General features: G+C 48.3%; 3 protein-coding genes across 8 annotated transcripts in view; 2 read left to right on the forward strand and 1 right to left on the reverse strand.

Annotated features, from left to right (window-relative positions):
* The window catches only part of kremen1 (kringle containing transmembrane protein 1), a 37067-nt gene extending 20075 nt beyond the window's left edge, over nt 1-16992 (forward strand). The window contains exons 3-9 of one of the 2 annotated variants that reach the window (XM_057033410.1): nt 166-257; nt 10365-10489; nt 11746-11899; nt 12061-12393; nt 13832-14059; nt 14365-14449; nt 14581-16992. In XM_057033410.1, the coding sequence (XP_056889390.1) occupies nt 166-257; nt 10365-10489; nt 11746-11899; nt 12061-12393; nt 13832-14059; nt 14365-14449; nt 14581-14740 (1177 nt within the window). In that variant the 3' untranslated portion in view covers nt 14741-16992. The remainder of the gene's footprint in view (nt 1-165; nt 258-10364; nt 10490-11745; nt 11900-12060; nt 12394-13831; nt 14060-14364; nt 14450-14580) is intronic. The other variant, XM_057033411.1, reaches the window with a different exon arrangement.
* A 2044-nt stretch (nt 16993-19036) lies between these two features.
* On the forward strand, nt 19037-27173 carry coq5 (coenzyme Q5, methyltransferase). Of its 2 annotated transcripts, XM_057032787.1 has the most exons (8): nt 19037-19257; nt 19757-19906; nt 19981-20205; nt 20343-20449; nt 20651-20739; nt 21265-21376; nt 21851-21967; nt 26898-27173. In XM_057032787.1, exons 1-7 carry the CDS (start codon nt 19056-19058, stop codon nt 21950-21952), a joined length of 987 nt encoding a protein of 328 aa, XP_056888767.1. In that variant the 5' UTR covers nt 19037-19055; the 3' UTR covers nt 21953-21967; nt 26898-27173. The 2 variants fall into 2 exon arrangements, with proteins under 2 accessions (XP_056888767.1, XP_056888766.1); XM_057032786.1 differs by lacking the exon at nt 26898-27173 and having other exon boundaries at nt 21851-22267.
* Nucleotides 22085-27531, reverse strand: part of znrf3 (zinc and ring finger 3) — a 42614-nt gene continuing 37167 nt past the window's right edge. For all 4 annotated transcript variants that reach the window (XM_057032783.1, XM_057032782.1, XM_057032784.1 and 1 more), the window contains 3 exons: nt 26874-27041; nt 25514-25616; nt 22085-25420 (listed from right to left, as the gene is read on the reverse strand). In XM_057032783.1, the coding sequence (XP_056888763.1) occupies nt 23691-25420; nt 25514-25616; nt 26874-27041 (2001 nt within the window). In that variant the 3' untranslated portion in view covers nt 22085-23690. The remainder of the gene's footprint in view (nt 25421-25513; nt 25617-26873; nt 27042-27531) is intronic.

Below are 27531 nucleotides of genomic sequence, written 5' to 3' on the forward strand. Positions count from 1 at the left end.
GCTGTGGATGATTGACACACTCAGGATAATCTCCCTTTGAAACTTTAGCCAGGTTTCCACCGCGGCCTCGCAGCTCCCGATCGGGAATGCTGTCAGACAACAATGTCCGACCGTCCACGGTTGATGTCGGCTGATGCAGATGTGGACTAACTCTCGCCTCTGCAGGAATCCTGATGGGGACGTGCAGCCGTGGTGCTACATCCCAGATTATGAAGACGGGATCTACTGGAGATACTGCGACATTCCCACATGCCAAAGTAAGAGATTATTCTCACTCTTTGGAGCTCTCTCTCTCTCTCTCTCTCTCTCTCTCTCTCTCTCTCTCTCTCCTCTCTTTCATGTCCCTGCAGCCCAAAACCAGCCAGTTTCATATCCTCATCTGCCAAAATAGCTTTTATGGCTGTGCACATAACTATTATCATCTTTAAAAAATGCCACTAATTGCCATCAACCTGCCATGCCGAGGCCTGCCCTTATTTTAATGTGAGCTGTCAATCATGTGTGTGTGTGTGTGTGTGTGTGTGTGTGTGTGCGTGCGCACCAGTTCACCCTGTGGCTCTGGAGCCCGTTTCGATGGTCGGTGATTGACGGGGAGGATCCAGGTGTGCTGTTTTTGTCCGGCGTTTCAGCCACCTCTTCATCCCTAATTATTTCTTTTTTTTAAATTGTGACTGTTGAAAACAAAATGGTTCGCCGCGCTCCACGTTGTCTTTCCGACAAACATGACACAGTTTCCTGTGGAACAGGTTTGAAAGTAGCAGGTGGCTGCAGGCAACACTGATATTCCAGGGGTAATAGGCTGCTATTAAAACACCCATAATGACCTTTTATATGACGTTTATACGTGATGTCTATTTTATCTTTTTTTGCTTGCATTTTTCCTTAAAAGTTCCTGAATATTTGACGGACTTGGTTCTTACATGAGGCCTTGTGTTGAAGGCTGAGCTGTGCAGTAGGTACCAGAAGATCTCCAGATCCTCCCAAACCCCTCTGGCGATCCCAGCATTATTCCGCCTGAGTAGCATGCTTTAACTTAAGCCTGCTGTCTCAACGACTCAGGACCCATTAAACCATCAGATCAAGCCTTCAGGCTGCACGGGCCGTGAGTGAACACGCATTTGTCCACTGGGACTTTCGCGTGCGTGGACGTTTGTACCCTCCCCAATGACCTATTTCAGACAATCTTCCATTTAGCTCCGTTCTTCTCGGTCGATATCCCAAACCTTTGTGGATACAGGAGAAGGGGAGAGGGAAGACTTTGTCCTGACCCTTATCTCCTGAGAAACGAGGCCATCTTTTATTCCAGACGGGTTCAGCCCACACGCCTCACTTCTGTCAGGGAGCCAGTAACCCATCTTTGGCCCATTTCTTACACCTGCTGGATCAAATAGTACAATTTAATGCAAGTGTCTCTTCCTGTTTGAGCATTTATTGTTCATGTAAGAGAGATATGAGAAAGGGATTGTTTTTCTTGAGAAGATGGCAGTCCTGAGGAGACGGGTCCGCCCTGCAGGGACTTTAGGGAGTCTTGGCCCACCAACGACCTGCTAACTTCATCGCGCCGCCGCCCTCGCTCTCCTTCTGACCGTCTCAAACGGCTGCTTTTGAAAGGCTCAGCGACTGAGCGAACAAACGATGCTGTTGGCTAACAGAGGCGGCAAATGGAGCGAGGAGCCAGAGCAGAGGGGCTCTTCTGTGCCTTCATGTCGACGTCGTGGATTCAGTGTCACATCACATCTGCTGTGGAGCCTGCTGGGGGTCCGGGTCGACCAGCTGAGGCCGGGGCGCCCTGACGACACAGGTGGGACCAGGACGGCCAGAGTCTGACTGAAGGAGGCCGCAGCAGTTGTTGATCTTAGTCAAACCTCTCACGGCAGCAGTTATCACGCGGTGGAACGTGTCAACATTCCCAGACTCGCTGTGCCCTGCTGGGAACCTCCAGCAGGTTAGAAAATCATTTACAGCCGTGCAAAATCGGTGTGAGAAGACACATTTGTTACCTCCTTACCTGTGCAAATACTCCGCTACGGCAAATAACAGAGGACACGGTCTTTTTCAGGTACCGGATGATTCCGTAAAGAACCGTTTCTGTTTACGTAACAAGGCTGCAAACTCGCAGCTTTAATAGAAGAAGACTTGCCGATGTGTTTAATAGTGTCAGTGTATCGTGTCATGTAAGAAGAAGACACGTCTGCGAGCCACGAGGAGCGCTAGCGCGGCGTGACCGATGTTCCGCCCTCCTACCGAGGATGCAATGCAATAAGTCACCTGAGCCTTCGCCATGGCGACGATGGATCTGGCAGGAACAGGCGGCGGCGGGTTGCGTCAAGTCTCTCGTCATGTGTTTTATATTCTTTGTAGTTGTATTTTGTTGAATTACAAAACAACAACGTCATGAGTGTTTTTATTTCTGGCTTTAACGCCGCCCCCTCGGGTCACATGACCACAGCTTATATCTTTTTTTAAAAATCTGAAAAGGGAGCAAAACATGAATCTTATCGTTTTCAGCCCCCGGGAGCAGATAATTACTGTCATCTGTATCTGCACCTTTTCCACACGTTCTCCTCTCGTTTCCTCTGCTGGCTGTAACTTTGCTGAGGTTCTGCACGCCACTCCGACCCGTGTTCTGGTTCTGCTGCCAGAAGCACCTCCTGAGTTCTCCTTTCATCCTCTAAAGCCTCCCAACAGGTGTGACACCTTTCTTTTTCGCGTCTCCTTGGAACAGGCCCGAGCATTTCTCGACCGCACGCCTCCGACTAATTTTGCATGAGGCGAAGTGATATTGCCGGGGTTACGTCCTCGCCTCACCTTTGATCTGCCGCTCCACTGCTTTTCTCTCCACCGCCAGCAGCACGACCAGGAAAAACTTGTTGGGCCGGCGTCCCACGCCTCGGCGAAGACACGCAGCCCTTGTTTCTTTTTCCAGTAACAAAGGGTGAAGCAAAACGGCTTTAAAGTCCCGCATCTGTCACCTGTCGACCTTTTGAAGGGAGCAGAGGGAAACGCCACAACGGAAACATGTTGGGGGGAGGGGGAGGTTAAAAAAAAGCCGTTGCTTTGGACAATCACCATCAGAAAAAGTGTATAAACGCCGGGCTTTTACTAGATTTCATTAAATTGGGCTTATTTGACGAGAACCCCCCCCCGAACATTAATGAAAATGAAGCTTTTTCTTGTACTAATATGAGTTTACGACCTGTTTTTTTTGTAATTACACTGATACTAAACCACAGCTTCGTGTTGGAGGTGTTAATGGGAGCGTTCTTATCTGTGTTTACACCAAACAATCACCCGAGTTGAAACGTTCATCTATTTTAATGGCGTCTCTCAGCACAAACCAATTCTCTCCCCGGATCCGTCTGATCCGCCTGGCGAGCGACTCAGACGCACCTTAATGACACTAAAGGAAAGAACCCATCCTGTGTTTGGGTCGGAGTTTGATTACTGAGCTCCAGCAGAACATTTACAGTGATTTCTGAAACGACCGAATGGCGCTGTGGAATTCTGGGACATCTGCTCGTCGCTATGGTTTCACGTCTTTAATTGGAACTTGCACTAAACGCAGCAGGCAGTGTCACGGTCGGTCACCCGTGACCGAGGTGCTCTGTCCCGCACCCATGTTCTCAGGACTGATGCCGGGAAATAAACTCTTCTAGAGTCGATATTTAAGCACCTCGGTGCTTTTTTTAATGCACGATGGGGATAATGAGGGTACAAAATAACATTTTGGTCTTGCGTAACTGCTGTTTTTTGGTGTAATTCTCCGTTTATTATCTCCGCCTTCCTGGCAGGGCTAATCATGATCTTTCATTGCATTTTATCTGCTTTATTTGTCTCGAGGTAAAGAGGAAAAAGCGGAAAACGGCGGCACAAAGCTGACGCTGCTAAACCCTCAAAGCCGTATTTTTGCGTCGCCTCTGAAATTAAGGATAGTCGGGATGAATTTTAATTACTTCTTTTCCCCTCACTTATCACCAAGTGCCAAAACTGTAATTGGTCCAGACTTTTGATGGCAGCATCAAATATATTTGTGCCAAGTGTGTGTTTTTTTCCCTTTCCATTCGCTTCGTGATTAAAAGTATTCTGTCTGATTAAATTGATGATGGTAATCTTTCGGCCTCCTGAGACGGAAGATGGGAAATTAAAGATGGCAGCCATTCAGCGGGGACGTCTCCTCTCCTACCTTATTGAATGTGTCGTGCCGGGTTCATGACGCTGGTGGGTGATCACTGAAATGGACGGACGTGTGCCGGACTAATGGAGGCGAAGGACGGACAGAGGGGCTTTTGTTGAGGCCGGCGAGTGAGATTAGCACAGCCAGATAAGGTCAGAGTGGATCTCAAGCAGGTGGATAAACAAGAGCAAATTCTGTTACAGAGCAGTTTTTTTCTGGATAGCAGAGGCAGCACCTGACCCAGCTCCCAGAGTGGGGCCGTCTGTGCGTCAGCTCTTACTGGAGGGATACCAGGCTGGTGGTGGTGGTGGTGGTGTTGGGGGGGGGCATGCGGTCCAGGGACGACATCACCGCAGGCGCGTCTCGTGGCCGTGCTGAGGTTGTTTCCAGGTTCTGTGTTTATCGCACAATTTGTCATTGTCGTAGCAAAAACCTCCCAAACTGCATTCTGGGGCAGGTTCAGGCACCACTGAGGTGTGTGTGTGTGTGTGTGTTGTGTGTGTGTGTGTGTGTGTTTTGTTTGTTCTCTGTGCTTCTTTCACTGTAACCCCTCCGAGATTTCAGCCTTTGCTGTGAAGACATTTTTGTGATATGAGCTAATTTCGGCCTTTCCTTCGTTCCTCCCTCAAGACAAATCACTAAACTCTGTTTGTCGGCTAAATTTTGTTTCCTCCTCAGCTGTGCTTTGTCTCTAGTCATAATTATAGAAATATATTTACCAAAACATATAAATAGGTTTGTTTTTGCCCAGTGATGAAAAGCGAGGTTGGATTGCGGTCAGATGAGTTTTAAGAGCTTCTTTTTCTGACGTATTAAAATAAAAAGAAGTTGTTTTGCAGACAAATAAAGACTCGGTGCTGTACATTAGAACAAAAGACAAGTTTAAAAGCGCCACATAAAAGAGCTGCATTTATCATGACGAGCTAATTACTGTGCGTGCCCACATGTAACCAACTTTTCCAAAATTAACTGTTTGACCTCAGCGCCTCAGGCTTCCACATTAACTCACCCTCTAATTAACCTGCCAAACTGTCAGGATGGTTCTTCCTAAAATCAATAATTTTTTTAATCAGACATCTGACCACATTCTTTTGGGAATTATTTAAGGCGTTGAATAGATTTGCAGAGAGAAGAAAAACAACCCACAATTATCTGCAATTAAGTCTTTTTGTTACAATGAAGATATCTCATGCTGACTCAGATTTCCTTAGCTAGTTCTGGAGGAGCCGTAAACATGGATGTTTCACCATCGACAAATCAAAGATGTCAGTGAATAGATGTTTTATGGCCATTTACATGTACAGGTTAGCCAGTTTTAGCCAGAACAACGTTAGCCAGCGACCAACGTCTGACAGTGGCTTTTGTTAATCGCGCTTTTGAATTTTGACGCTAACGCTGCCGAAGCCTTCGCTCACACACCTCCCTCCTTTCAGCGATATCAGGTCTGCACTTAGCAGAATTTTGAACACACCCATTGTTATTTCGCTCTGACCTTTGACCTCCCAGTCAACTCCACCCGCACCCTTCCCCTGAGGGGAAATACCTGCCTCGAGAGCTGCGAGGGTCTCTTACACAGAAACCAGAGAGGACATCAGGTAGATTTAATCTCCTGGAGTCCCTCCACGGCCACGGCAGCTCCGCTCTCTCGGCGCGGCTTTGTTTAAATCGACCGGCGCCATTAGAGAATTAAAGGTATTGATTAGAATGTGTCCTAATGAGAACATGTGGACGGCCGTTGTGTGAGGACGTCCGGCTGTCCATCTGTTGCCTTTCAAATGGAGATGAGCTCGATTCTGCAGAGGTGCAATAAATGTAATTCTGTGATTGGATATATTTGATGTGCTGCTGTTTTGCCTGTATTTAGGAAAGGATCCATATCAGCATAATCAGTATGAATTTAAATAGGGAAGCTCCACAGCAGTCAGGTCCTTCGAGGATAATATCAAGATTACACTGAAGGCGTTTTCTCATTTATTTAAAATTTCCCAGACAATAATACTGCGATTGTAATTATCCCGTGTTGCCTTTAGACTGCTTCAGCCGAGGTGCGTTTGTATGTCAGGCACCGACAGACGTGACATTTCCACGACACGTTCTTTCTTTTAATAAAGCTCCCTCATTAATCACTAAAATCCTCCTCAACTGCTGCTGTTTCCGTCACTGTCACTGCAGCTGCCTGTTCAACCTTTCCAGTGTTTTTTGTGTCATAATTGGGATTATTGTCATGTCAGGTTTGACCTGAGCAGCAGATCTCTTTGAAAAGAAGGACAATGAAAAAGGTTCTGCTTTATAGGACACAACCACAAGCATTTGTGACCTGCTATCAAATCTCCTAAAATGGCGCCCATTTATACGTAATTTTCCCTCATGCCTTGTTCATCCTAGTCTCTCGGAATGCTCAGATTATCCCTTTAAAGGTCCGGCTCTTCTGTCTTGCCGTTAATTAGATGGTGGTCGGGGCGCGTGGGTGCTGTATCGATCTCCCCGTCTCAGTCTGGCCGCGCGGCTCACGTTAGCAGCCGACAACTGTACGTTTATCTGCGAGCGTGAATCTGCAACAAACCCTCGAAATCTTGACGTTGTCTGATCAAGCGGTGCCTCGGCGGCTCCTGACCATCAGATCGCTCTTCACGGGCCTTTAGAACGGGAACATTTTCTGATAATAATCTCATTCGGAACCCTCAGAATTGACCAACTTCAGATAAACAATGAAGCGTAAACACCACAGAAGCACATAATCACGACTCCCAGCTCGTAAAAACAATACAGAAGTTTCCACGAGCGGTCGTCCGGAGTGGGTGGGGGGGGGGCCGACGGCGTGTTTATCTGTGTCCGTGCAGGATTGGGTGCAGACAGCAAAGCTAATCACAGGCCAAAAAGCAGCGGCTGTATTTATTTACGTATCAATATGTGAGGGATCTAAACAGGAGTGATGGCAGACAGACCAAATCAGAGTGATCCGTGCTTTTTCCTCTGCTGCGACGCGTCTAGAGTCCCTGGGAAAGTCGTAGGAAGCAGCGCGGTTGCTTCGGATCTGCTCGGTGGAGCCGCCGCAGTCAAGCTGGGGCGGGAGCGTTTCCAAGCCTTTAACATACCTGAGTTCAATTACTCACATCGGGGAACGTCCCCTCTAATGTGGACGATGAGCTTTCTGCGGCTGGTTACGGCCCCTGAGAATCCGGCGGGATCCTTTTCGTCCTCGGCGCGGCTTCATTCCTGAACGCTTTTACGGGATATCGAAGGTGAATCTCGTAAGGGAGTTTGGGATCGATCCCGTAAAGAAACAGATGAATTGCGGCGGTTGTCGGAGGGTTTTATCGCCCCTCCTAACTGCCGACATCTCGCCTCATATTTCCTACACGAGGAAAACATATTTTGAAACAAGTTTGCCCTGAATCCCATTAAATATGAAAACACTTATTTACTCTCCCTGTCTGACTGTTTTTCCCTTGTTTCTGCCGCTCCTCACCCTCCAGATGGCAAAGACCTTTATAACTGTAATTATGCCTCCTTAATGATATGTTTGCCCCCCCCAGCTCATCAACCTGCCCGCGTGCTCCTGCCAGACGCACTTGCCGCAGCCTGCTGCACGTTCCTTCGCCGCTCTCGCTCTGTGTCGGCTCTCTGCTGTTGTTGTGACCAGCGTGAACTCTGCCGCCGCCTCGCTGAGTCGGGCCGCAGCCGAGCTCGGCCCCGCATCTGCTTCGCTTTTTTCACTTTTTTTTTTTTTTAAAACTTTGTGGGAGTTTACCCCGCTGTGATCTCCTGAGGTTTCCAGAGCTCTGGTCTTGGCTGACTGGAGCATTTATGCACCTTGTGTTTCCTCCTCTTTTCCCTTCTGGCTTGTTAAAGTCTAAAATTCCACCAACCAACTTTGAAGTGTGCAAACGCGTTGGCGTTTTTTTCTTTTTTCTCTTTATTGTAAGCAGAGATATCTGCACTTGCAGCGGCTGCAGAGCAGATGTTTCAGGAGACACGTTGCTTTGTTTCGCCTGTGTTTCAGACTTTTATTTCATCCTCTACGCTGTGCATCCGGGGTCGGTGCAGTTGTGTCACGCCTGGTTCCTCTGCACAAACCTCCCCCACCTGTTGTTCTTCAGCTCCGGGGACGAGCGGAGGACAAAGACGGATAAATTGACTCGAGCCTGCAATCTTCTTGTCAAAGCAAAATGAAAAGGAGCTCTGCCTTTAATCTGTCTGTTGAGCCCTGCAGTGGCTTTTTTTCCCCTCCTTGTCAAACGCTCCCTTGAAGTGGTCCCCGCCTACCTGCCTTGCTGGGAGGGAGGTTGCCGGTTCACCACCAGGTGTTTATCTCTGCTCTCTTCTCATCTCTTCTGCTGCAGACTTCAGTGCAGCTAATCCGGAGTGTGCCGAAATAACCGATAAAAAGGAGAGAACTGCTGCCACAGCTCTGTCCCGTCTCACCCCGAAAATACGAAATGACTCCAGGATCCTTCCCGCCGTCATGTTCTGCCTCCGAATAATCTGGCGCTTACTTCTGCAAATGCGAGCGCCGCAGTCTGGCGAAGTCGTTCAAAAAGCCGTGTTAATCCGTTTCTAAAGCCTCGGCGGGGTCGGGGCTGAAAGGGGAACGTGGCGCGTGGTTTATTGCCGTTCTGACGGTTTGGAAATGTTGAGTCGTCCGTCAAACGCGGTTCTCCTCAGGAGGGAATCTCGGACGCTGTCTGAGTCTGGGTCGGCAGACGTGCGCGTCCCTCCCTCCTCCGGCCCGTTTGAGGATCGTTCTCGGGCCGCGATGGACGTCCGTGCACATGCAAACTTTCTTTCCTCAGTTAGCATCTTCTTGCGTCCCGACAGGAACGCCCACGTTCCTTTTCGGGGCTGATTTCTTCCCTTTTGTCAGGTGTTCCTTCCTCAGAAGACACGCAGTCATCTTTCAGACGTGCACGTTGCTTTTGAAGAGAGAAAACAACCACAAAGGTCCAGAGGAGTCTGGTTTTAGGACAGCGATGTTTGGATGGGGAGGCAAACAGAACCCTTCAGATTTCACAGAATCACCCGTATGAAGTCGTTTATACTCTGCGTTTGTTTAGTCTTTAAAGCTGCCAGACGCGTTCACGCCGGCATTTTTGAAAATCCGTCACATGGTATATATTTGCAGTATACATTCTGTAAGAACCCGAGCCAGCTGTGGTCCCAGAACAGAACGTACTGATTAATTATTTCCCCATTTCGTTGCAAAAATGCAAGAAATTCAATTACAGAAATGTTGGAGCTCTTTGGGATCGTTATTGAATCACACGCTCGGTATCGTCACATGTTTCTCATTTTCTCCGTTTCGTTGTATCGGGTCGCAGCTTTGCGGCACATTTGAAACCTCCACTCAGGAGAGGACGCAGGGCTTCCAGACTGGAACGTGACTTCTGATTTGTCAGGTTTATTTCACCTGCGGTGATGGAAGCAGAACAAGAACGATCCCTGTCTGAACTGCAGCGAGAATCAAAAAGTCGGATCTGAAGCGCTGGAGGTGTTGACACATCCTGAGTTGATATGATAAATCTGCGCGACTCTCGGGGGTTTAATCTCTCCGCTGGGCTTCGAATGATCTCATTGTGTTTGACGAAGGCGCTTCGGAGACGGACGGATCCGTCAGACGCCACCGTGATCTGGAGGGAACGTCATCAGTCCGTCTCATCAGCCGTCCAGCTGCCGATCGGTCTATTTGTGTCAAAAAAACACGTAAAAACTGACATAAAATCAAATTCATGTGATAAGGGACACCAGGAACCACTTGGGTTTTAGAAAAATAAGTTAAATGTTGAGTCTGTATGTGGCTACTTGAGTGTTTAGATAAAGTTTGAAAACAGGGCCAAAATCTTAAAGTAGCTCTATTACTCTGATCCACTGATTTAACACGCTAGTGCTAACACGCTCGATCACTGTCCCTCTTCGCTTTCTTTTCTTCTTCTTTTCTGCTCGCAACCATTGTTATAAAACCTGTGTTGAAGCTAAGAGAGGTGCAGGGGGTGCACGTCTCTCATATTAGAGTGGAGCTCAATCTGCAGACTGTAAAGAACAAAAATGGACTAAAAAAACTCCAAATGTTTTCAAGCACCCGTGATGTTTGTTCGGGAAATGTTAATAGTCCACATGTGACACAGATCACTGCTGCTTGTGATTAATTCTCTCTCTCTCTCTCTCTCTCTCTCTCTCTCCTCTCCCCCCACAGTGCCTGGAAACCTGGGCTGCTACAGAGACAGCGGTGATCCACCCACCTTGTCCGGCACCAGCGAGACCTCCAACAAACTCACCATCCAGAACTGCATTAGCTTCTGCAGGAAGCAGCGCTACAACGTGAGCATTAATGCTGACATATTACCCCCCCCCCCCACACAAACCACTGATCTTGTAACAGAAGAGCTGCAGGAGAAAACTCAGGACTCTGGCGACTCTGTCAGGGCTGTTGGTGGGAAAAAAGGGCTGATTTCGAGTGTTAGCCGATGCAGATGGGCGGCCGATACTGGACACGCCAGAACGCCTTGGCTCAGCGGCTTTTAACGAGGCTTGATGGCCGTTCAAGCTCCACGTCCCAATCCCAACCCGTGGAGGAGGGAAGCGTTTATAGCAGGAAACAAAGACTGATGACACAGTGGAGTACAGAAATATAGGAATTTGGCACACACGCTGTCGCCAGGGCGACCGGTCTGTCGCTGTTCCGCCATTCAGCTTCAGTTTTGAGCTCCTCTCCTGCCGACCGCTGGATGATTTATCCTCCAGGTTTGAAAACTCTCCGTCGGAGGACCTGAGGCGGTAACAGGCTGTCATCATCCTTCATCTGAACACATCCAGGATTCACCCGCGCCTCCTCCCCGAGCGCTGCCTCGCATCCCGTCCAGGATCCGCGCCTAAAACGGGCACAGGCGGCTCCTTTCAGCAGTATGGAAATTGTCTGCGTTTGCAGTCGGATTCCCGACAGTCACGAGCGCTCCGGCGCCCACTTCCGTCTGTACCCTCCTTGTTCCCCTATCTGACCAGCATGACTAGAGGTCATCAGCCTCCAGAGCCCGGCGGCGCCAGGACCCCGGCTCTGAACACCACCAGGTGTCGATCTTCTGGCCGGTCCAGGAACGGCGGCTCGGACCGTCGGTGTCCTCGACGCGCACGTAAACGTCTCACGTGTCTCTTTGACAACGACCACGTCTAAAGAGTCGCTGTGTCAGAGAGGATAATGCAGCAGAGGCTTGAGGAATTCCTGCTTCCTGAGGGAAGACAGAGCGGGCAATGATGCGGCACCTTGGGTTGTTTGAATTCATGGGGGGGGGGGGACAGATTTGGACAATGATGTCCTTTGGAATTAGGGACAATAGCTCTTTTGAGAAGGAGCTTCCGAAGCTGCAGAGACCACGATGTGTGAAGGACTTCAGCATTCTGCAACACTTCTAGTGTGTGTGTGTGTGTGTGAGTGTGTGAGTGTGTGAGTGTGTGTGTGTGTGTGGGGGGGGCTGCAGCCCACAGTCAGAAACACACGGCTCCATCTGTGATCTATTCATCCATTTTATGTTTTGCATTGTTGTCGTGACGATTTGCATAACTCCATTTGTGTTTCAAAGCTCGCCGGGATGGAGTCAGGATACGCCTGTTTCTGCGGCAACGAAGTCGACCAGCGGAACCGCGGCGAGTCGCCCAGCATGGAGTGTAACCACGTTTGCTTCGGAGACCACACCCAGCCGTGCGGCGGCGACGGCTGGGTCATCATCTTCGACAGTGAGTGTCGATTTGGTTGTTGTTGGTTTGAAGTTCTTCCTCATCTGGAATCGGACACGACTTTTGGTGAAGTTTCTGGACCACACAGAACAGGCCCTGAATTATCTGGAGTCTCCAGAGTCCGGTTCAACATCTCTGACAATATATCCTCCTCCTTGCAGCTCGAGTGGGCGCCTGTGGTGGAAACTACTCCTCCCCGTCGGGGGTGATCTACTCCCCCGACTTCCCTGACAAGTATGGCGCCGGCCGCGTTTGCTACTGGACCATTCAGGTCCCGGGATCGTCCGCCATCCTCTTCAACTTCACCTTCTTCGACATCTCGGACCAGACCGACATGGTGGAGCTGCTGGACGGTTACACCAACCAGGTGGTGGTGCGCTTCGACTGGCGCAGCCCCCCGCGGGAGGTGGTCAACATCACAGGCGACTTCGTCATACTCTACTTCTACTCGGACCGCACCAACCAGGCCCAAGGCTTCGCCCTGCTCTACCAAGGTGAGCCCTGATTTGCTTCTGGACCGGCGTGCCGACGCCTCTTCCCATCCCACAGCCAGCCACATTTGGCGCCCAGGTGCATTTGCATCCCGGCTTTGGCGCCGCACCTGTCACGACACAGCCTCGTTTATTTGCTAGTCAATGGCTCACGGGCCCGGCCGATCCAGCGCATTTAAGTGTTGCTTTGTTTTCCGAGGGAAACTTGCTCTTTTATCACGCCGCTGCAGGCCGTTCGCTCCGCCAGAGCTTGTTCCTCAGGGAATCGCACGGCCGGTTTTTATGAAATCTGCATATAAATGTGTAACTGTGCATGCTAACTCTGCTAGCGTGACGTCAGGGTACAGCGTGCGAGACTTGAAGGTGACCCCGCCCCAGCTTTTTTCCCCAACAATCCTCCTCCTCCTGACTTTTGTCGTGTTGTTCACGATGCTTCGAGTTGTAATATGACAAAAGGTCACATCTTTTATTAAAGACGGGGGCGGCGGGGGGGGGGGGGGGGCAATTACACAGCGGCTCAGTTATGGAGAAAGTAGACATAAAAACGCAGAAGTTCATATGAGTTTCTGCAGCAAATGTGTCCCCTGTTTCCGACCCGAAATGGTCGTTTCAGGATCCGTGCTGACGGGGCACTTTTGCCGAGCCCCGGTAGTTTTGCTTGAACGTGGGAAATATTGTGGTTATTGTGGGAACGGCGCCATCGAGATTCGATGCTGTGTGAAAATTTAGATGCTCTGAGACTTAAATTAGCACTGGGAGAGCAGAAATATCCCGTAGATACTTTAAATCTGGGGCTGACATGCGCTCACACGTAGGAGTCATTCCCAGTTTAGCCAATTAGCATTTGCTTTTTCCCCCTTATGCTTTTAATTAGAATTATATTCATCTGCACACTCAGAATCTGTCTTTTTTTGCTTCCTTCAAACTTAAAACTGGTCTCAGGAGGGAGATGTAGCCACACCTCACAATAATACATTTCAGAGCCAAATCTCTAAACCAATATTCAGCTACAAATTATTAAAGAGAAGTTAGAAGACAGAGGATCCTCAAACATGTGCAGCAATGGCAGAATGAAAAGCTCCCATTCAGGATCTGGCCCTGCTCCTGGAACATGTAGGAGAGAGAATCGGCCCATCTGGGTTTGTAAAGCAGGGTGAAACAAACAGAATTTATTGCAAACACTGTTTGGAGCCAGAGTCGGACAGAGCGCCGCCTGTTTACAGCACACATGAGTGTTTTCACAACGCTGTTTCTGAACAAATGTTAGCATGAAATGCTCACCCGCGAGTGTGCTGTCTGTGCTCTACACAGCGCCATCGCTGCCTCCCCGCTGACCCCAGATCAGTTCAGGAAAAACTGAATTGTGCTCAGTTTACCAGCTGAAGTTGGCGACCTGCTTCGACTGGTTTAACAGTCTGTGCCTTCGTGTTCTCGGTTCCAGCGCTGAAAAGAGGGACCGAGGACGAAGGGGATGAGGAGGATGAAGGAGAGGACAACTCCAGCACGGCGGGGCCGCCATTGGGCGGCAGCGTCACCGAGAAACCCAACGGCACCTCCAACGAGCGCACCTCCCAGATCCTCTACGTGATCACGTCCAGCCCGGGGAAGCCGGAGCACAGCATGCCAGGTCAGTGGGCTGGACGCGGCGAGACCACTGGCCCCAACGCTAGTATGTAGATACCCACGATGCACTGCACCCTCTGCGCCTCTCTCTGCTCGACGGGGCGTGAAAATGCTAAGAAAATGCTAGAAAAGTCGAATAAGATGATTGCGGAAGTGTCCTGCCACAGCTGTTCTTCATGATGAAGTAGTTCTACGTGATGCTCGTTTTTTCCCGTATTAACCGATTGGAATCAGATTATTTTTACTTTAGTGAAAAGGTTTTCTCCTCCAAACGATGACATCGCCGTTTCTCATAGCCAGTCTGCTAGCTAAAGCGATTCGGCGTCTCACGCCGCGTCTGTTCCTCTGCAGTGTGGACCATTTACGCCCTGTCGGCTCTCCTCATCCTGACGGTTATAGCCATGTTGGCAAAGCTGTTGCTGCACGTCACCGTAAAGTAAGTTCATTTTGCTGAAAAAAGGAATCAATTTGACGTTTTTACATGCCTGAAGTTTCCGTTAATTGACCTCGGAGGCCCGTGTGGGATATTTTGTGTTGAACAATTGTCCCTCTTTACCTCTGCGGTAGATCTCCAAACATCCCCACGGTGAGTGGGTCCGACAGCTGCAGCCAGAGCACGGCGTCCTCCGAGCCTTGGATCATCCTCTACCGGCCTTCCACCATCTCCCTCTTCAAGAAGAAGCTCAAGAATCACCACAGTGACCTCAGCCCCCTGGTGGGCAACTAGCGCCGCCGCCGCTGCCGCGCCTCCACCGGCCGCTACGTCTCAGAACGAGGCTCTCGGACGCTCTTTGAGGCTCTTTGCTAACAAGCCAAAGCTAATGACGACGGACTGAGTGACTGCTGCTGCTGCTCAAGGGGCCCGTGGACCAAAGAGGCCCGCTCCATCCCATCCTGCTGACCCACAGGGGGCCTGGGGGGGGCGGGCAGGGCTGCCACTAACCTCACTGTGGGAGGGGAGGGAGGGGGATTCCTGTGAGGAGGATGCTTTAGTAATGCGGGAGCCTTCTCCATCTCCCATAATCACACACACACACACACACACACAGTAAAACCAGAAAATAACTCCCGGAGACCGGTGTATGTATCAGTTTTTAGAATTCTTGTCATCGTCTCACATGGGAAAACAAAAGCAGCCAAAAGCAGAACTCCCCCCCCCCTCACTTTGTCTTTTGGGTTCCATATTCAAAGGATTTCAGAGAAGAGGACACAGGGACACACACACACACACACACACGGTACGACAGCACTGGGGGGTGAATCCCTCGCGGTGGAACGAACAGATCAGAGAGAATCAGATCCCACTCACAGGGATCCGGCCGTGGAGGAAGATGCTGAGTTGTACAGTGGCGGTGAGGGAGGCAGACGAACTGTCATTTAGGGATGCTCGGGAAGATCTGAGGGCTCTTTCCGACCGCTCGTGGGTGGGAGCCTCTCTGGTCTGTTGGTGCTCAAGTGCCTTAAGGATCAACTCTTCCCCCGTCTCAGATTCCGCACATCTGTTTCCGTGGAGGGGAGAGCTGGGGCCACTCTTCAGAATCACTCCAAACACGAGGAGTTGGCCCGTTCAGCGTGGAGAATGATCTCATCATTGTAGCTCTGATCCCGGGGTCCAACACCTCTCCCGACCGGATCTTTGTTTTCTTATAGACCGCGAGATGAAGACGTTGTCCTCCACGATGCACACACGGCCTTTTGAACTCTTCATCTGGGACTGAAGGAGGCTTTGAAGAGAAATCTCCCTTTCATCTCCGCGTGCGCTCTCGTGTCGTCTCGGACATTTACTGAACACATTGTTCGTATTAACTGGTCTTTGGATTTGATTTGGGGGGGGGGGGGGGGTATTGTATATTGTGATCTGTGTGTAATATTTTCGTCTGCGCTTTTTGTGGCCCAGAAAAACCCAGACCAATTGTCCGAGTGATCTTTGTACTCGCTTGTCGGTTTAGCTCAAAGGTAGAGTTGTTGTTCTGTTTTCTTTTATGTATCTTTAATAAGGCAGCGGTAAATTCCCAAAGATCAGGAAGCTTTGGTTGCGATTTCTGGCCAAAACACAAGCGTGTAATGTGTTTCTGAACATTACAGTGACATTTACACATTCCAAAGGTCAAAATCTGGGGGGGGGGGTCACCAGCGCAGCAGTTGGCCTTTGGTTTTACGGGACTGGATCTTTAAATTGTGCAAGAAAAAAACCTTGAATTAATGTGACTTTTTTTTTTTTTAATCAAAAAAACAGTTTGTCTTCGTAATGCACTTAAATTTGCTTTCACTTACGTCAGAATCCGACACTCGTGCGGTTTCTGTCAAACAAAACAAACGTACTTCCTGCATCGACCTGAGCACTTGGGATGAAACTGCCGCCTCCGGCGCTTTCAGAACGTTTTTATCCACCCGGCAGAATTGGGCGATCACAAAACGCTGGAAATGGCGAGACTGCGCTGGGTTCTCTCACATGTAACTCCTGTTAATTATTCCAGGAAGGAGCCCGTGCCCCGGGGTCCCCGATGTTCAGAGCAGATCATGCATAGAGCCAAAAGATGCCAGCGCGCTGGCGAATTAATGCGCGCTCAAATCAAACGGGAGCTAACGCAGTCTGACAGTTCAAATCTAACGAGGGCAGATCTGTTTGGATAGCCCGGTGAATTATGCAAACTCCCGTCTTCTGTCCCGTCTTCCACGCCGTCTCCTGAGCGTGGGAAGCCCTCTCGTCCTGAGCTGTAGCTCGGATGTGAATGTCTTGTCATGCTCCATGATGTGAAAACAACACCAGGAGCCCTGTGGGAACGATCCGGAGGGCTCACACATTGCTGTCATGGAATTGTACATAGCAAAACAGTGAAATGTTTAATTTATACAGTAAATTATTGTTGTTTTGTAAGTGAATGGGACATCAGCTATCTTTTGTACAAGTGAAGTACCTTTGTAGTTTTATTTAATGTGTCCTGGTTGCAGAAATAAACACTGTATGCATGTTTCTTACGCTCGCGTTGGTTCCTTTGGCTTTTTCTGGATCGATCAGATCCGTTTGTGACCGTCGGCGTTGGGGGCTGAGACCCTTTTAACCTTCAGTCCTGAGGAGTTAAACACTGATCAGATATGTGAGGCGACTCCCCCTGTGTTTGCAGATACACAAACACTCACACACACACACACACACACACCACACACACACACACACACACACACACACACACACACGGAGGCTTATTTAGATCACCATGTGTTACATATTGGCTCCCCTCCGGGATGAGGTCAAGCATGCAACCTGCACGGTTTAAAGGGGAAACAGCAGGAGTTCGGCTTTACAGCTTGGAGCCCGTGAAAAAATAACAAACAGGGATGTGTAATTGGCTGGAACACATACGCAGGCATGATTTTCTTTTCTTTTTTTTTAATGCGTAAAGGGTGTTTCACTCATTCTTCCACGCATTGTTCGCCTCAAAACTATTAAAAAAAGGTTTTTGAGAACATTGGCAACTGCCAGTGGTTGTTAAGATTTTGAACTGATGTTGCACCAAATATGATGAATCGTCAGCTGTTTCTGATTGAACTAATCTGCCAAATGCCAAACTGACATTTATTTACTACTTAATGATTTGTTTAAAAAATAAGAGCGAAAAGCTGATTCAGAGAGTCCGCAGGGATTTAAAGTCTGATTCAAACAAGATAATGAGTGATTTCATAAGTAGAAACAAGAGAAAAGTGAACCACCGAATTTGAGTTGCTCTCTCGCTCCCCCTGCTGGCCACACTGGTGACATGATCACGGCCGATCACATTTGTGGAACTTTTAATTCGTTGATTTTTTTTCTCTGCATGTAGAAAAAAAGAAAAATTTATTTCCTTTGATTTTCTTAGATCAGCACGCATTCACAGCCAGCTATCAGATATCTACACATGTCCCCTCTGACACCTGTGGATTTTTTCCCACATTACTAACTACGGCTGTAACATTAAGCCTTTATTGGACCCGGAGCCTTATCACAACTCCTCTGGGTCTCTGTGAATGGGGAAAAAAGGGTTCAGACCCCCCTCAATCTTCCCATAGTTAGGCAAAAAGAGGGCTGAAAGATGAGCTCCATGAACCTGACTTGACCAGTAGTTGAGACAACAATGGGACAATAGTTGGCAGTGTCTGGTTACTGTCAGAATGAGAAAGTGAGAAGAAAAGAGGACAATACCTGCCACTTTCTGCACTAAGGGGACTGAAGTCAGGAAGATTACAAGAGAGGGAGCCACCTCTGGATGAATAAAAACTAGGTCCCTAGATCTAAGGAAAGAACTGTGTGAAAAGGTTTTACTGTCCATTGCCCTGCATAAGTAAAAATTACCAGTTAACTTAAAAACATGCTTTCCTACTCTGAAAACTTGAAATAAAATAATTAAGGTTACATTTGATTTTAATAATTTATCATTTTTTAAAAATCACATATATTACTTATGCTTCATTAACGTAAACAATCACAATCAGTGTTTGTTATGATTGTCATTGAGCGATTTATATTATACAATAATATTATATAGTCATATGTTAAACAGAAGAGACATTAAAAAATTATAAAAGTAAATATATAAAGTAAATAGTTTCATTTTACCTCTGGTAAAAGTTGTAAAGTTAGCACCACCTAGTGGTAAAACATCAGACACTCAGCGTTCACCTTCAGAATAACAACTTTGGTTTATTAATCTACGAGGTGGTGATATTTTAGTTTAACATCGAGTTTATTCGACAAAGTGGTTCCCGGGCTTTGTGAAGTATTGGGATTTGAAATAAAATATAAGTATTATCGGGCAATAAGAAAGACACAGCAGGAGTTTCTTTATATCAGGCATTTTATCTTAGTTATTATACACGTCTAATATATTACAGTCTTATTTTTACATTTAAGTTTTTTTGTAAAATTATCCTACTTCAATTAAAGCTCCATTTCTGATGAGGAGAATAATAATGAATATATACCGGTATATACCGGTATATAAAGCTCCAGAAGAGTCGCCTGAAAATGACGTCGGTGCGTCGCATCATTGACATCATCAGACAATATGGCGGCACCCATTAGGCTGTTGTTTCGGAGGGTGTTTCGATTCTCTCACAGAAATATTAACGTCGATAGTTCCGGAGTTGCGGGTGGCTTTATTTGCAGTTGTAGACCGTCGTCTTGTCGATGTTTCAGCGATTCTACCACTGAAAGAAGCACACATTTTGGGTTCGAAACGGTGCCAGAGGCGGAGAAGGCGACGAGAGGTGAGGTACTGGAGACACAGGAGCAGCATTTAACGTTTTAATAGCAGCCACAAGGGGTTCAATTGGGGCCACCTTGTAGAATCCACATTGTAGATACTGCGGGAAAAGCGTTTTCTACATTCTGACATTGTTCAGCCCGTATTTCCATCCGTGGACTTTGTATTCAGTACAAACCTCCAATGACTCTGAAGGAGTGTCTTGGGAATAGAATTAGAGTAACTGTCAAATATTACTTCACTTTAAATGTTAGAAAATTAGACCTGCTTTCATAAGTTAGTTTAAACATGCACAACGATTTGTTCCCAAGTCTTTTGGAGTCCTTCAACAGATTTTCCCTCACAGAAGTATAGTTGAGAAAAATAAACGAGAGCACAAAACTTTCGTCATAGTTCTGCTGACACCGCAGTGCTATTTATTTTAATCTTAAGTGTGGTGCTCAAGTAAAAGAAATGACACAAATGACTTCCAGGTAAAGGAAAGCTGTTTTATTCTTTTTCAGTCTATAAGGTGTTTGAGAACGTGGCGCAGAAATATGACGTAATGAACGACGCCATGAGCTTCGGGATTCATCGCTTGTGGAAAGACGCGCTGCTTCATGTCATGCATCCGCAGCCGGGGGCGCAGCTCTTAGACATGGCAGGAGGAACAGGTAAAACACCCTCCGCATGCAGCTGGATTGAGACCCTAAGCTGGTCTGATTTTAATCATCCTCAACCTCCTCAGGCGACATCGCCTTCCGTTTCTTGGAGTACGTTTGTTTTCAGCAGGAGAAGCGGAGGCGGAGGGCGGCTCGCTCCGTGCAGGCTCCATCCTGGCAACACCTTGAGCCGGACACCTCTGCGGGGAAGGAGGACGGGCCTGTGCGATCTAGGGCTGTGGTCTGTGACATCAACAAGGAGATGCTGAGCGTTGGCAAACAGAAAGCCGACGGCATGGGCATCCATGAAGGTAGGAGCCGGTCCAGACAGGATCGTTTCTTTAGTTTCCATTCGGTGACCTGTGACCATAATTAGAAATAGTTGATAGAAAATGGGTGATTTAAATGAAGTTTTCAGGTTTGTTGTGTCTGTGTTTGGGCGGATCAGGTCTGTCGTGGGTGGTGGGAGATGCAGAGGAGCTTCCCTTTGATGACGACCAGTTTGATATTTATACCATCGCCTTTGGGATTCGAAACGTCACCCATATCGAACAGGTTGGTGACTCAACCACCCACCACGGACCTTAGTGGGAGCACAGATGTTCCCATCCCATTCTGACATTATCTCTGACACATTGAGCTGTTTTACTCTGAGCTATTTGATTCGGCTACAAAATTGGTTCATAAGAAGAAATCCTGTGGTAACTTGTGCGTGCGATGTTTCCCGTCTGTGAGCGTCTCCTCCTCCTGTCTCAGGCTCTGCAGGAAGCTCTGCGTGTGCTGAAGCCCGGTGGCAGGTTCATCTGCTTGGAGTTCAGCAAAGTGACAAATCCTCTGTTGGCACGGTGAGAGGAGCCGTCGTGAATATTAACCAACCGCATGAGTCGCGCGCCTGTTCTGCCGTCACCACCCCAGCAACACCTCAGCATCACGTTTTCACCTCCTGTAGCCGTCGCTGTGCTCGCGAACAAGCTGTTGAACTCCAGTGACGTGGCGGCTCGAGAGATATGACCCTGTAATTTATGCTTGGATGAAATCTCTTGGACCTCCTGACCGCAGCTGGTTTTTACACATATTTCTGTTTTCCCAGTGGTTGTGTGGTGCGAGTCTAGTGTAATGTGGATGAAGACTGCCCTCTTCTGGTTTTGAACTTGTGAAAACTTGATTTGGATGCAGGACTGGAGGGTTTTGGTCCAGCCCAAAGATCACCACTGAATGATCGTTTTGGTGCCTCCTCACAGACCACATATCTTAACCTGCACCATATTGTTTTAACATTTTTTACAAAGGGATTGTAGCTACAATTCAACAGCAGATATTAGATCTGAGCCCCTTTAGTAATTTAATTGTTGTTCCTTCATTTTTTCCAGGATTTATGATGCGTACAGTTTCCAAGCCATCCCAGTTTTGGGGGAGGTGATTGCTGGAGACTGGAAGTCTTACCAGTACTTGGTGGAAAGCATCCGCAAGTTCCCGGACCAGGTGAGATTAGAGCCAGCAAAGTTTTGGTCTTAACACAGCTGCAGCTTTTATATTCCAGAGACGCGTTTCTGTGTTTGCATGATTTTCCTATTCAAAACTCATTAGGCAAATTTTGCTCGGGCTTAAATAAATATTAAACTCAAACATTTGTATGATTACATTATAATTACATTATTAAACAAATTTTGATATTCAAACGACAACAGGCAAAGTAATAAAATACGTTAATGAACAAGTCAGTTTTTTCTCGGTCGAGGCTTCTTTTCTGTTTAATGAGCAAATAGATTTAGGCTCAGTTTAAGCAGTTTTCCTCAGGCGCTGTTGGATATTCAGCAGCTGTAAATGAGGTCAAACATCACCACACATTATAAAACAACAGTCTAGTCATAACTTCCCTGATCTGCCTGATTAAAAGGTGCAGTTATACAAATGTTGCTCAGCAGGATCTTTCCTTTTGCCGCCGTTCATCCCCAGGAGGAGTTTAAGCAAATGATCGAGGACGCCGGCTTCTACTGTGTGCAGTACCGCAACCTGACCGCCGGAGTTGTGGCTCTTCATTCTGGGTTCAAGCTCTGAGGCGTAAAAGTGCAAGTAAGAAGACGGTCTGTGTGTTTCGGGCTGTTTGTTTGAGCCCTAAATGGAATTTTGAATAGCAAGATTTGCCTAAAGTGTAGGATTTAGAGGGGAAAAAAGGCACCAAAACACAGGTTACTTGAATAAAACTGTATATTTTACATTTCTTTGTACACTTTAATTACAAAACTGTATGGTACTAAAGTTTTAAAATCAGGGGTTTTTTGGTCAGAGTAGATTTAATCGTCTTGTGTGCAATTACCATGTATATACAAAATCTGTAAGTGATTTCTCTTAAAATAAAAAGCAACCAAGGAACTCAAGCGTTCATACACTCTGAACATAAGACATGGCTTAAAGATAAATATATTAGTAAATAAATATTCAGAGAACATATTTCCATTTATGAAATGTGTTTGCTATACAGGTACAGAAATATACACAGATTGATTTCTAGCCTTTAAAAAAAAACCAACCAAACATTTGTAATGGTATTGACAGAAAATAATTATTCTTAAAAAATTAAAATATTAATTTTGTACACTTTAATCTTAAGTGCTAGAAACAATAACAAAAAAAAAATTAAATAATGACTCAAGTACCCCAAAATGTTATATTCGCAGTAGGTACATCTCTCTATGCAAAAGGCAAGATTAGATTTTCACTTGATTACAGCACTGGGTTAACTTTATAAATAGGGTTATTTCAGAAGGTTTTCCTCTGTGTAGAGAACGTGTATATTTCATAGAAACAGTATTTAAAAACAGTCTGCAGGACAAACAGGAAGGCATGAACGACGAGCATCGATATTGCGACTATGTACGCACGGCGTGATATGACTCGATGGATATGCTGTGGTATGTATAACTGCATTGTCTTAAAAAAAAACAAAAAACCCAAAACAAAAGTCACAGTACAACAATAAGGAACCCTTATGAAACGTGGGTCTTTTGTCCAGCTACTTTCCTTTGGCCTCTTGATTCGTGCTAGATCCTTTATATTCATTAGACGATGAAAGTGACAGCAAAAAGGGCTTTTACGCTCGACTTTTGATGAGAAAATGCGTCGCTAATAGTCTGGTGCGCTGTCCTCGAATATTGCTACAGGTTTAAGCAGTAGGGCTTTTCTTTTCCAACCTCATACAAACAGGGCACCAAAATGGATCATTTGAACAGAGACCAGTGTTGTCTTGCATTCACATTTCTATCCGTGTTTTTATATATGTATATAGCTTCTTCTCCTCAAAGAAATGTGTGGGTCATCGACATTAAAAAAGACCCATTTCCCTGCTCTGGATAAGTGTTTATATAATAAAAAAAAAAGTCCGTTTTGGTATAGCTATAGTAGTACAACCTGTTTGTGGTTGAAGCTTCACAGACCGTCAGTGTTTATATGCCCACATGTGGATGCAGATGTGTGTCACAAACTGTTTTTCACCAAATTGGCCAAGATTCCTTTGTTTTGAGAGGGCCCTTACCCTCACGGTCAGCAGGCAGATTCCGGAACCAACCTCCATCTGTATCTGTAGTCTGACTCTATAGCTCTGGGTGAGAGGGGATATCAGTAGAAATCCACACAATCTAAGATGATAACATTCAGCATTCAAAGAGCAAAGTTAGAACAAGGCAGCTGCGGGGGGAGGGGGGGGGGGTCACGACTGACTGACCGACCGACTGTTACGGTACCAAAATACATTAGAATGAGCCCCGACTGAGACGGGGTTCACAGAACCAGAATACCCTCATTTGTTGGAAGTGCTGCTCCCCGGTGCAGTGAGGCTCGTGGTGAGTTGAGGGTGGAACAAAGCCCTGGTCTCCTCCTCTTTACTGTGCGGGGGACCTCGATACTGTCCTGAGGTCAAGTACCCCTCCCTGGGCTCCTGTTGCTCTCCTGTCCACACCTCTGCCTCCACTTTGACACTAATGGGCAATAAACTGCTTTGGGTCTCTGCCCCTGTGCCCAGTTCACAGTTCGTGTCCTCGGGAATTATGGGTATTCTCTGGTTCAGCTCGCAACAGCCCTGTCCAGAGCAGGCCTCCAAGTCCGTGTGTGCGTACTGCACGTTGACAGCGTAGTCCTCAGTGTAGCGTCCCGCTGAAGCCCTGTGAACCTTCATCTCTTTGTAGAAGCAGCAAGGCAGCCCTTCAAAGTTCACCTGCTCCGAGGAAGGGCACATGTGCTCATGAGCAAAGTAGTTCTTGGTGGACGAGCTCTGAAATTCCACCACCCTGTGAAAGCGTCCTGCGGCCAGAGGCCCCGCTTGGTCCGAGTCCTGCCCTTTGCACTCCACGTTTGGAGGAAGTACCTCAAAACAGCAGCTACAGGCTGCAGCCCCGAGTTCCCCCGAGTCCTCCTGCGGCCCTTTTCCCCTGTCTGGCCCGGGGTCCTCTGGAGCCCCTGCTGAGGTAGTGCTAGTGTTGTTCTCTCTGGGTTCCAGTGATGAGTGACTGCTATAGCTGGGTTCCAAACTGCAGTTGGAGAGGTGGTCCCCCGAGTTGTATCCCGAGGCCCCGGGGGGGAGCGGGAGGCAGTCGTGTCCCGTGGGAGCGGGGGATGAGGAGTCCTCGGCAGGAAAGGCAGATGACGCCGCAGCTCCCGCGTCCCCGGTGGAGCCCCGACAAGGGCTCTTACTCCGATAGATGTAGGGATCGTAGTCGCTGCTCAGCGAGCTACGGAAGGTGGAGCAGCTTCCGTACACCCCCTGGTTGCTGACCTCTGTACAGTCCAACATGGAGTCGCTGGAGGAGCAGTGACACTGGCCCGAGCTGCTACTGCTGCTGTCGCTCCCGGGACAGTCGGCAAGGTAACCGCTGCACACGGACCGGTGGCCATGGTAACAGCTCAGCCCAGAGGTGCTGCCCCCATCGCCCAGCCTCGAGGAAGAAGCAGGCGCCATGTGTATAGCCATGGGGTAGAGCAGGCCCTGTTGAAAGGCCCTGCTGTGGTGGCCCTTGTGCGGGCCCCCTCCTCCACCGAGCTGCCCCACCACGGCGGGTCCTTGGCCGCCCTCGGGCTGTTGGGGGAAAGTCAGTCCCTGAAAGTAATAGTGCTGGTACATAGTCTCGTACTGAGAGAAACAGGCTGCTCGGGAAAAGTTGCGCCCGTGGAACTTGGGTCTTTTAAAAGCAGCATGATGTGGCTGGGCCGGGTACGCAGGGGGTCCGCGGTGCTCCATCCCGCAGTGGTGGGGGTTGATCGAGTGATCCAGGTGCAGGCTGGGGTGGTAGCTGCGGAGGAAGGCAGACGTGGACTGGGGTGGGAACAGACCTTGTGGGTCCGAGTGCTGGTCTACAGTCAGCACAGTGATGGGGTTGCCATTTGGGTCCATGCTGGTTCTGGTTGGGTAGGCCGTCACCTGGCCGGCCCGATGCACCCTGCCAGGATAGTGGACCGGCAGCACCACTCTCTGCCTGCTGTGGACGGGGTTCCCAGGGTCCATGCAGGCAGGTCCAGGATTTCCCTTTTTTTGCTCTGAAGTGACACAAATAACTGTAAAGCCCAGAACCAGAACCGGAACCTCCCCCCCCACCCCCCATGGTGGCCTACAGAGATCCACGACCTCACCTATGATGTTGTGTCGGCAGTGGGGGCAGGTGTGGTGCTGCAGCAGCCAGGGGTCCACACACTTCTTATGAAACCTGTGAGCACAGGGGATGACCCGCAGCTCCTGGAAGAGACAGTCACGATGTCATGATGCCAAGCGGAGACGGATAATTACATTATCTATGTGTGCGTTTGAGTTTTAAACGAGCTTTCATTTATATTCAAAGCCGCACTAAGAAGCCTGAGGTCTGATGACAGAGACTGTCTGATGAAAAGGGAGTTTAGTTGAAAATGAATAATATATGAGAGTTAAATGAAAGTCCCCAACTCTCAGGAGCCGACGCCGCATCCTGTCACAAACAAAAGCTTTTACAAGAAGCCACGCCGCAGTACAAACACGCCGCCCTGACACTCAATGGCACCACTTTCTGCAACAAAACAAACAAGAGCGCCAATTCCTGCGGGCCGGTATGAAAAGAATGCAGCGTTCTGCATTCAGACAGAGCTGGCGTGGAGGATTTCCCTGAAACAGAGGCAGGAGCACGAGGAATATGAATTCTGGAGTTCTCTCCCAGTGAGCGCTCTTGTACCGCCATAAATACTGGCTTAATGTGACTCATCCTCCAGCTTTTGTTGCCCAATTCGCTGCTCAGAAAAACCGCTTTGATGCCATTCAGCCTTTTATACCGCCACTTCCTCTGTGCGATCCTGGCGCCGTGCTTTGTTGTTTGTTTTCTTCTTCTTTACAAAGAGACAATAACCACAAAAAAACCCCAACTATGTCCCTGCTGGACACTGCGGTGTGTCCCCTCGGTGTCCCTACTGGGGATGAGCAGCGCCGTTCCAGTAAACCTTCAAAGTTCCGACGCTGGGACAATGATTCTTACAGGGATTTTTTTTTTTTTTTAAAGGCCACGCTGGGAAAACAGGAAATGTAATCACGACCCAATACGCCGCGGGTACCGTTATCTCTCCAGGTGCTCTGAAAGACTGCGCTAAACATCTGAGAGGCGGAAAGAACGTCACTAAAGATCACACGACTGCGGTCTCCGAGCACGTCAGGGGGACTTCCATTCTATTGTCCGCGTAAGAGCATTATGTTTCACGTCTGCAGGAATATGTAACGAAAAGAAAACAAGCCGGACGGTTGGCGACTTCGCAAGGAGCCGCTAGCTTAAACACGCTGGATAAAGGCAGGTCTGGAGAGATCAAATATAAATGACACTGCTGACCCTGATGGAAGGACTCGGTTTTACACGATAACTAAGGACATTTAGGGTTTTAAATCGTGTCACAAAGCCGGACACAGTTCAACAGGATGGTCCCAAAAGCCTTTTATTGCTAAACGGATGCAGATGGAGCGTGCGGCTCTCCTCCTCACCTCCCCGTCCATGTACTTCTCCAGACAGATGGCGCAGTCGGAGGTGGAGCTGCTGCTGAGTGAATCGGAGGCCCCGCAGCTGGTCTCGCTCAGGCCCTTTCCCTTGGCCTTGAACTTCCTCGTCTCCATCTTCTCCAAGGCTTGGATGGCCATCCTGTTCATGGAGCTCTGCGTCGAGGAGGAGGAGGGCGAGACGCGGTCAGAGGGAGAGGCTGCACACGTTAACTTTGTAAACACACGTGCCCAATTAAGCACCACTGACTTATTTCTCTTTCCAATAAATATTTGATTAAATATCAACGTTGGGGGCGTTTTTCCTGTTTGGAGTGTGCAATGTCATAAAGTTGTTTGCCAAAGAAATTACAGGTAACAGGTGGGATTATTTTTTTTGTGCTATTTCATGAAAGATCTTTTACAGTGATGCCCTAGCGTGACCTGTTAATTAACCCCCAGGGAGTCGTGGCCACGTGACCCGACGCTCATTACAGACGCCTGCAGGATTGCACCTGTCTTGCTGGGTGTTGCTGCGGTTTTTTGTTTTTTTTTGCGCGTTTGGCTCCGACATCAAGCCTCTCATCGGCATCGTGCGCCAACGCAGGCCTCCACTTTGTCAACAACCAAGAGGAATCAGCCAACGGCTTCTGCCGCTGCACCTCCC

Source organism: Takifugu flavidus, chromosome 5, assembly GCF_003711565.1.
Source record: "Takifugu flavidus isolate HTHZ2018 chromosome 5, ASM371156v2, whole genome shotgun sequence".
NCBI classification, from domain to species: Eukaryota; Metazoa; Chordata; class Actinopteri; order Tetraodontiformes; family Tetraodontidae; genus Takifugu; species Takifugu flavidus.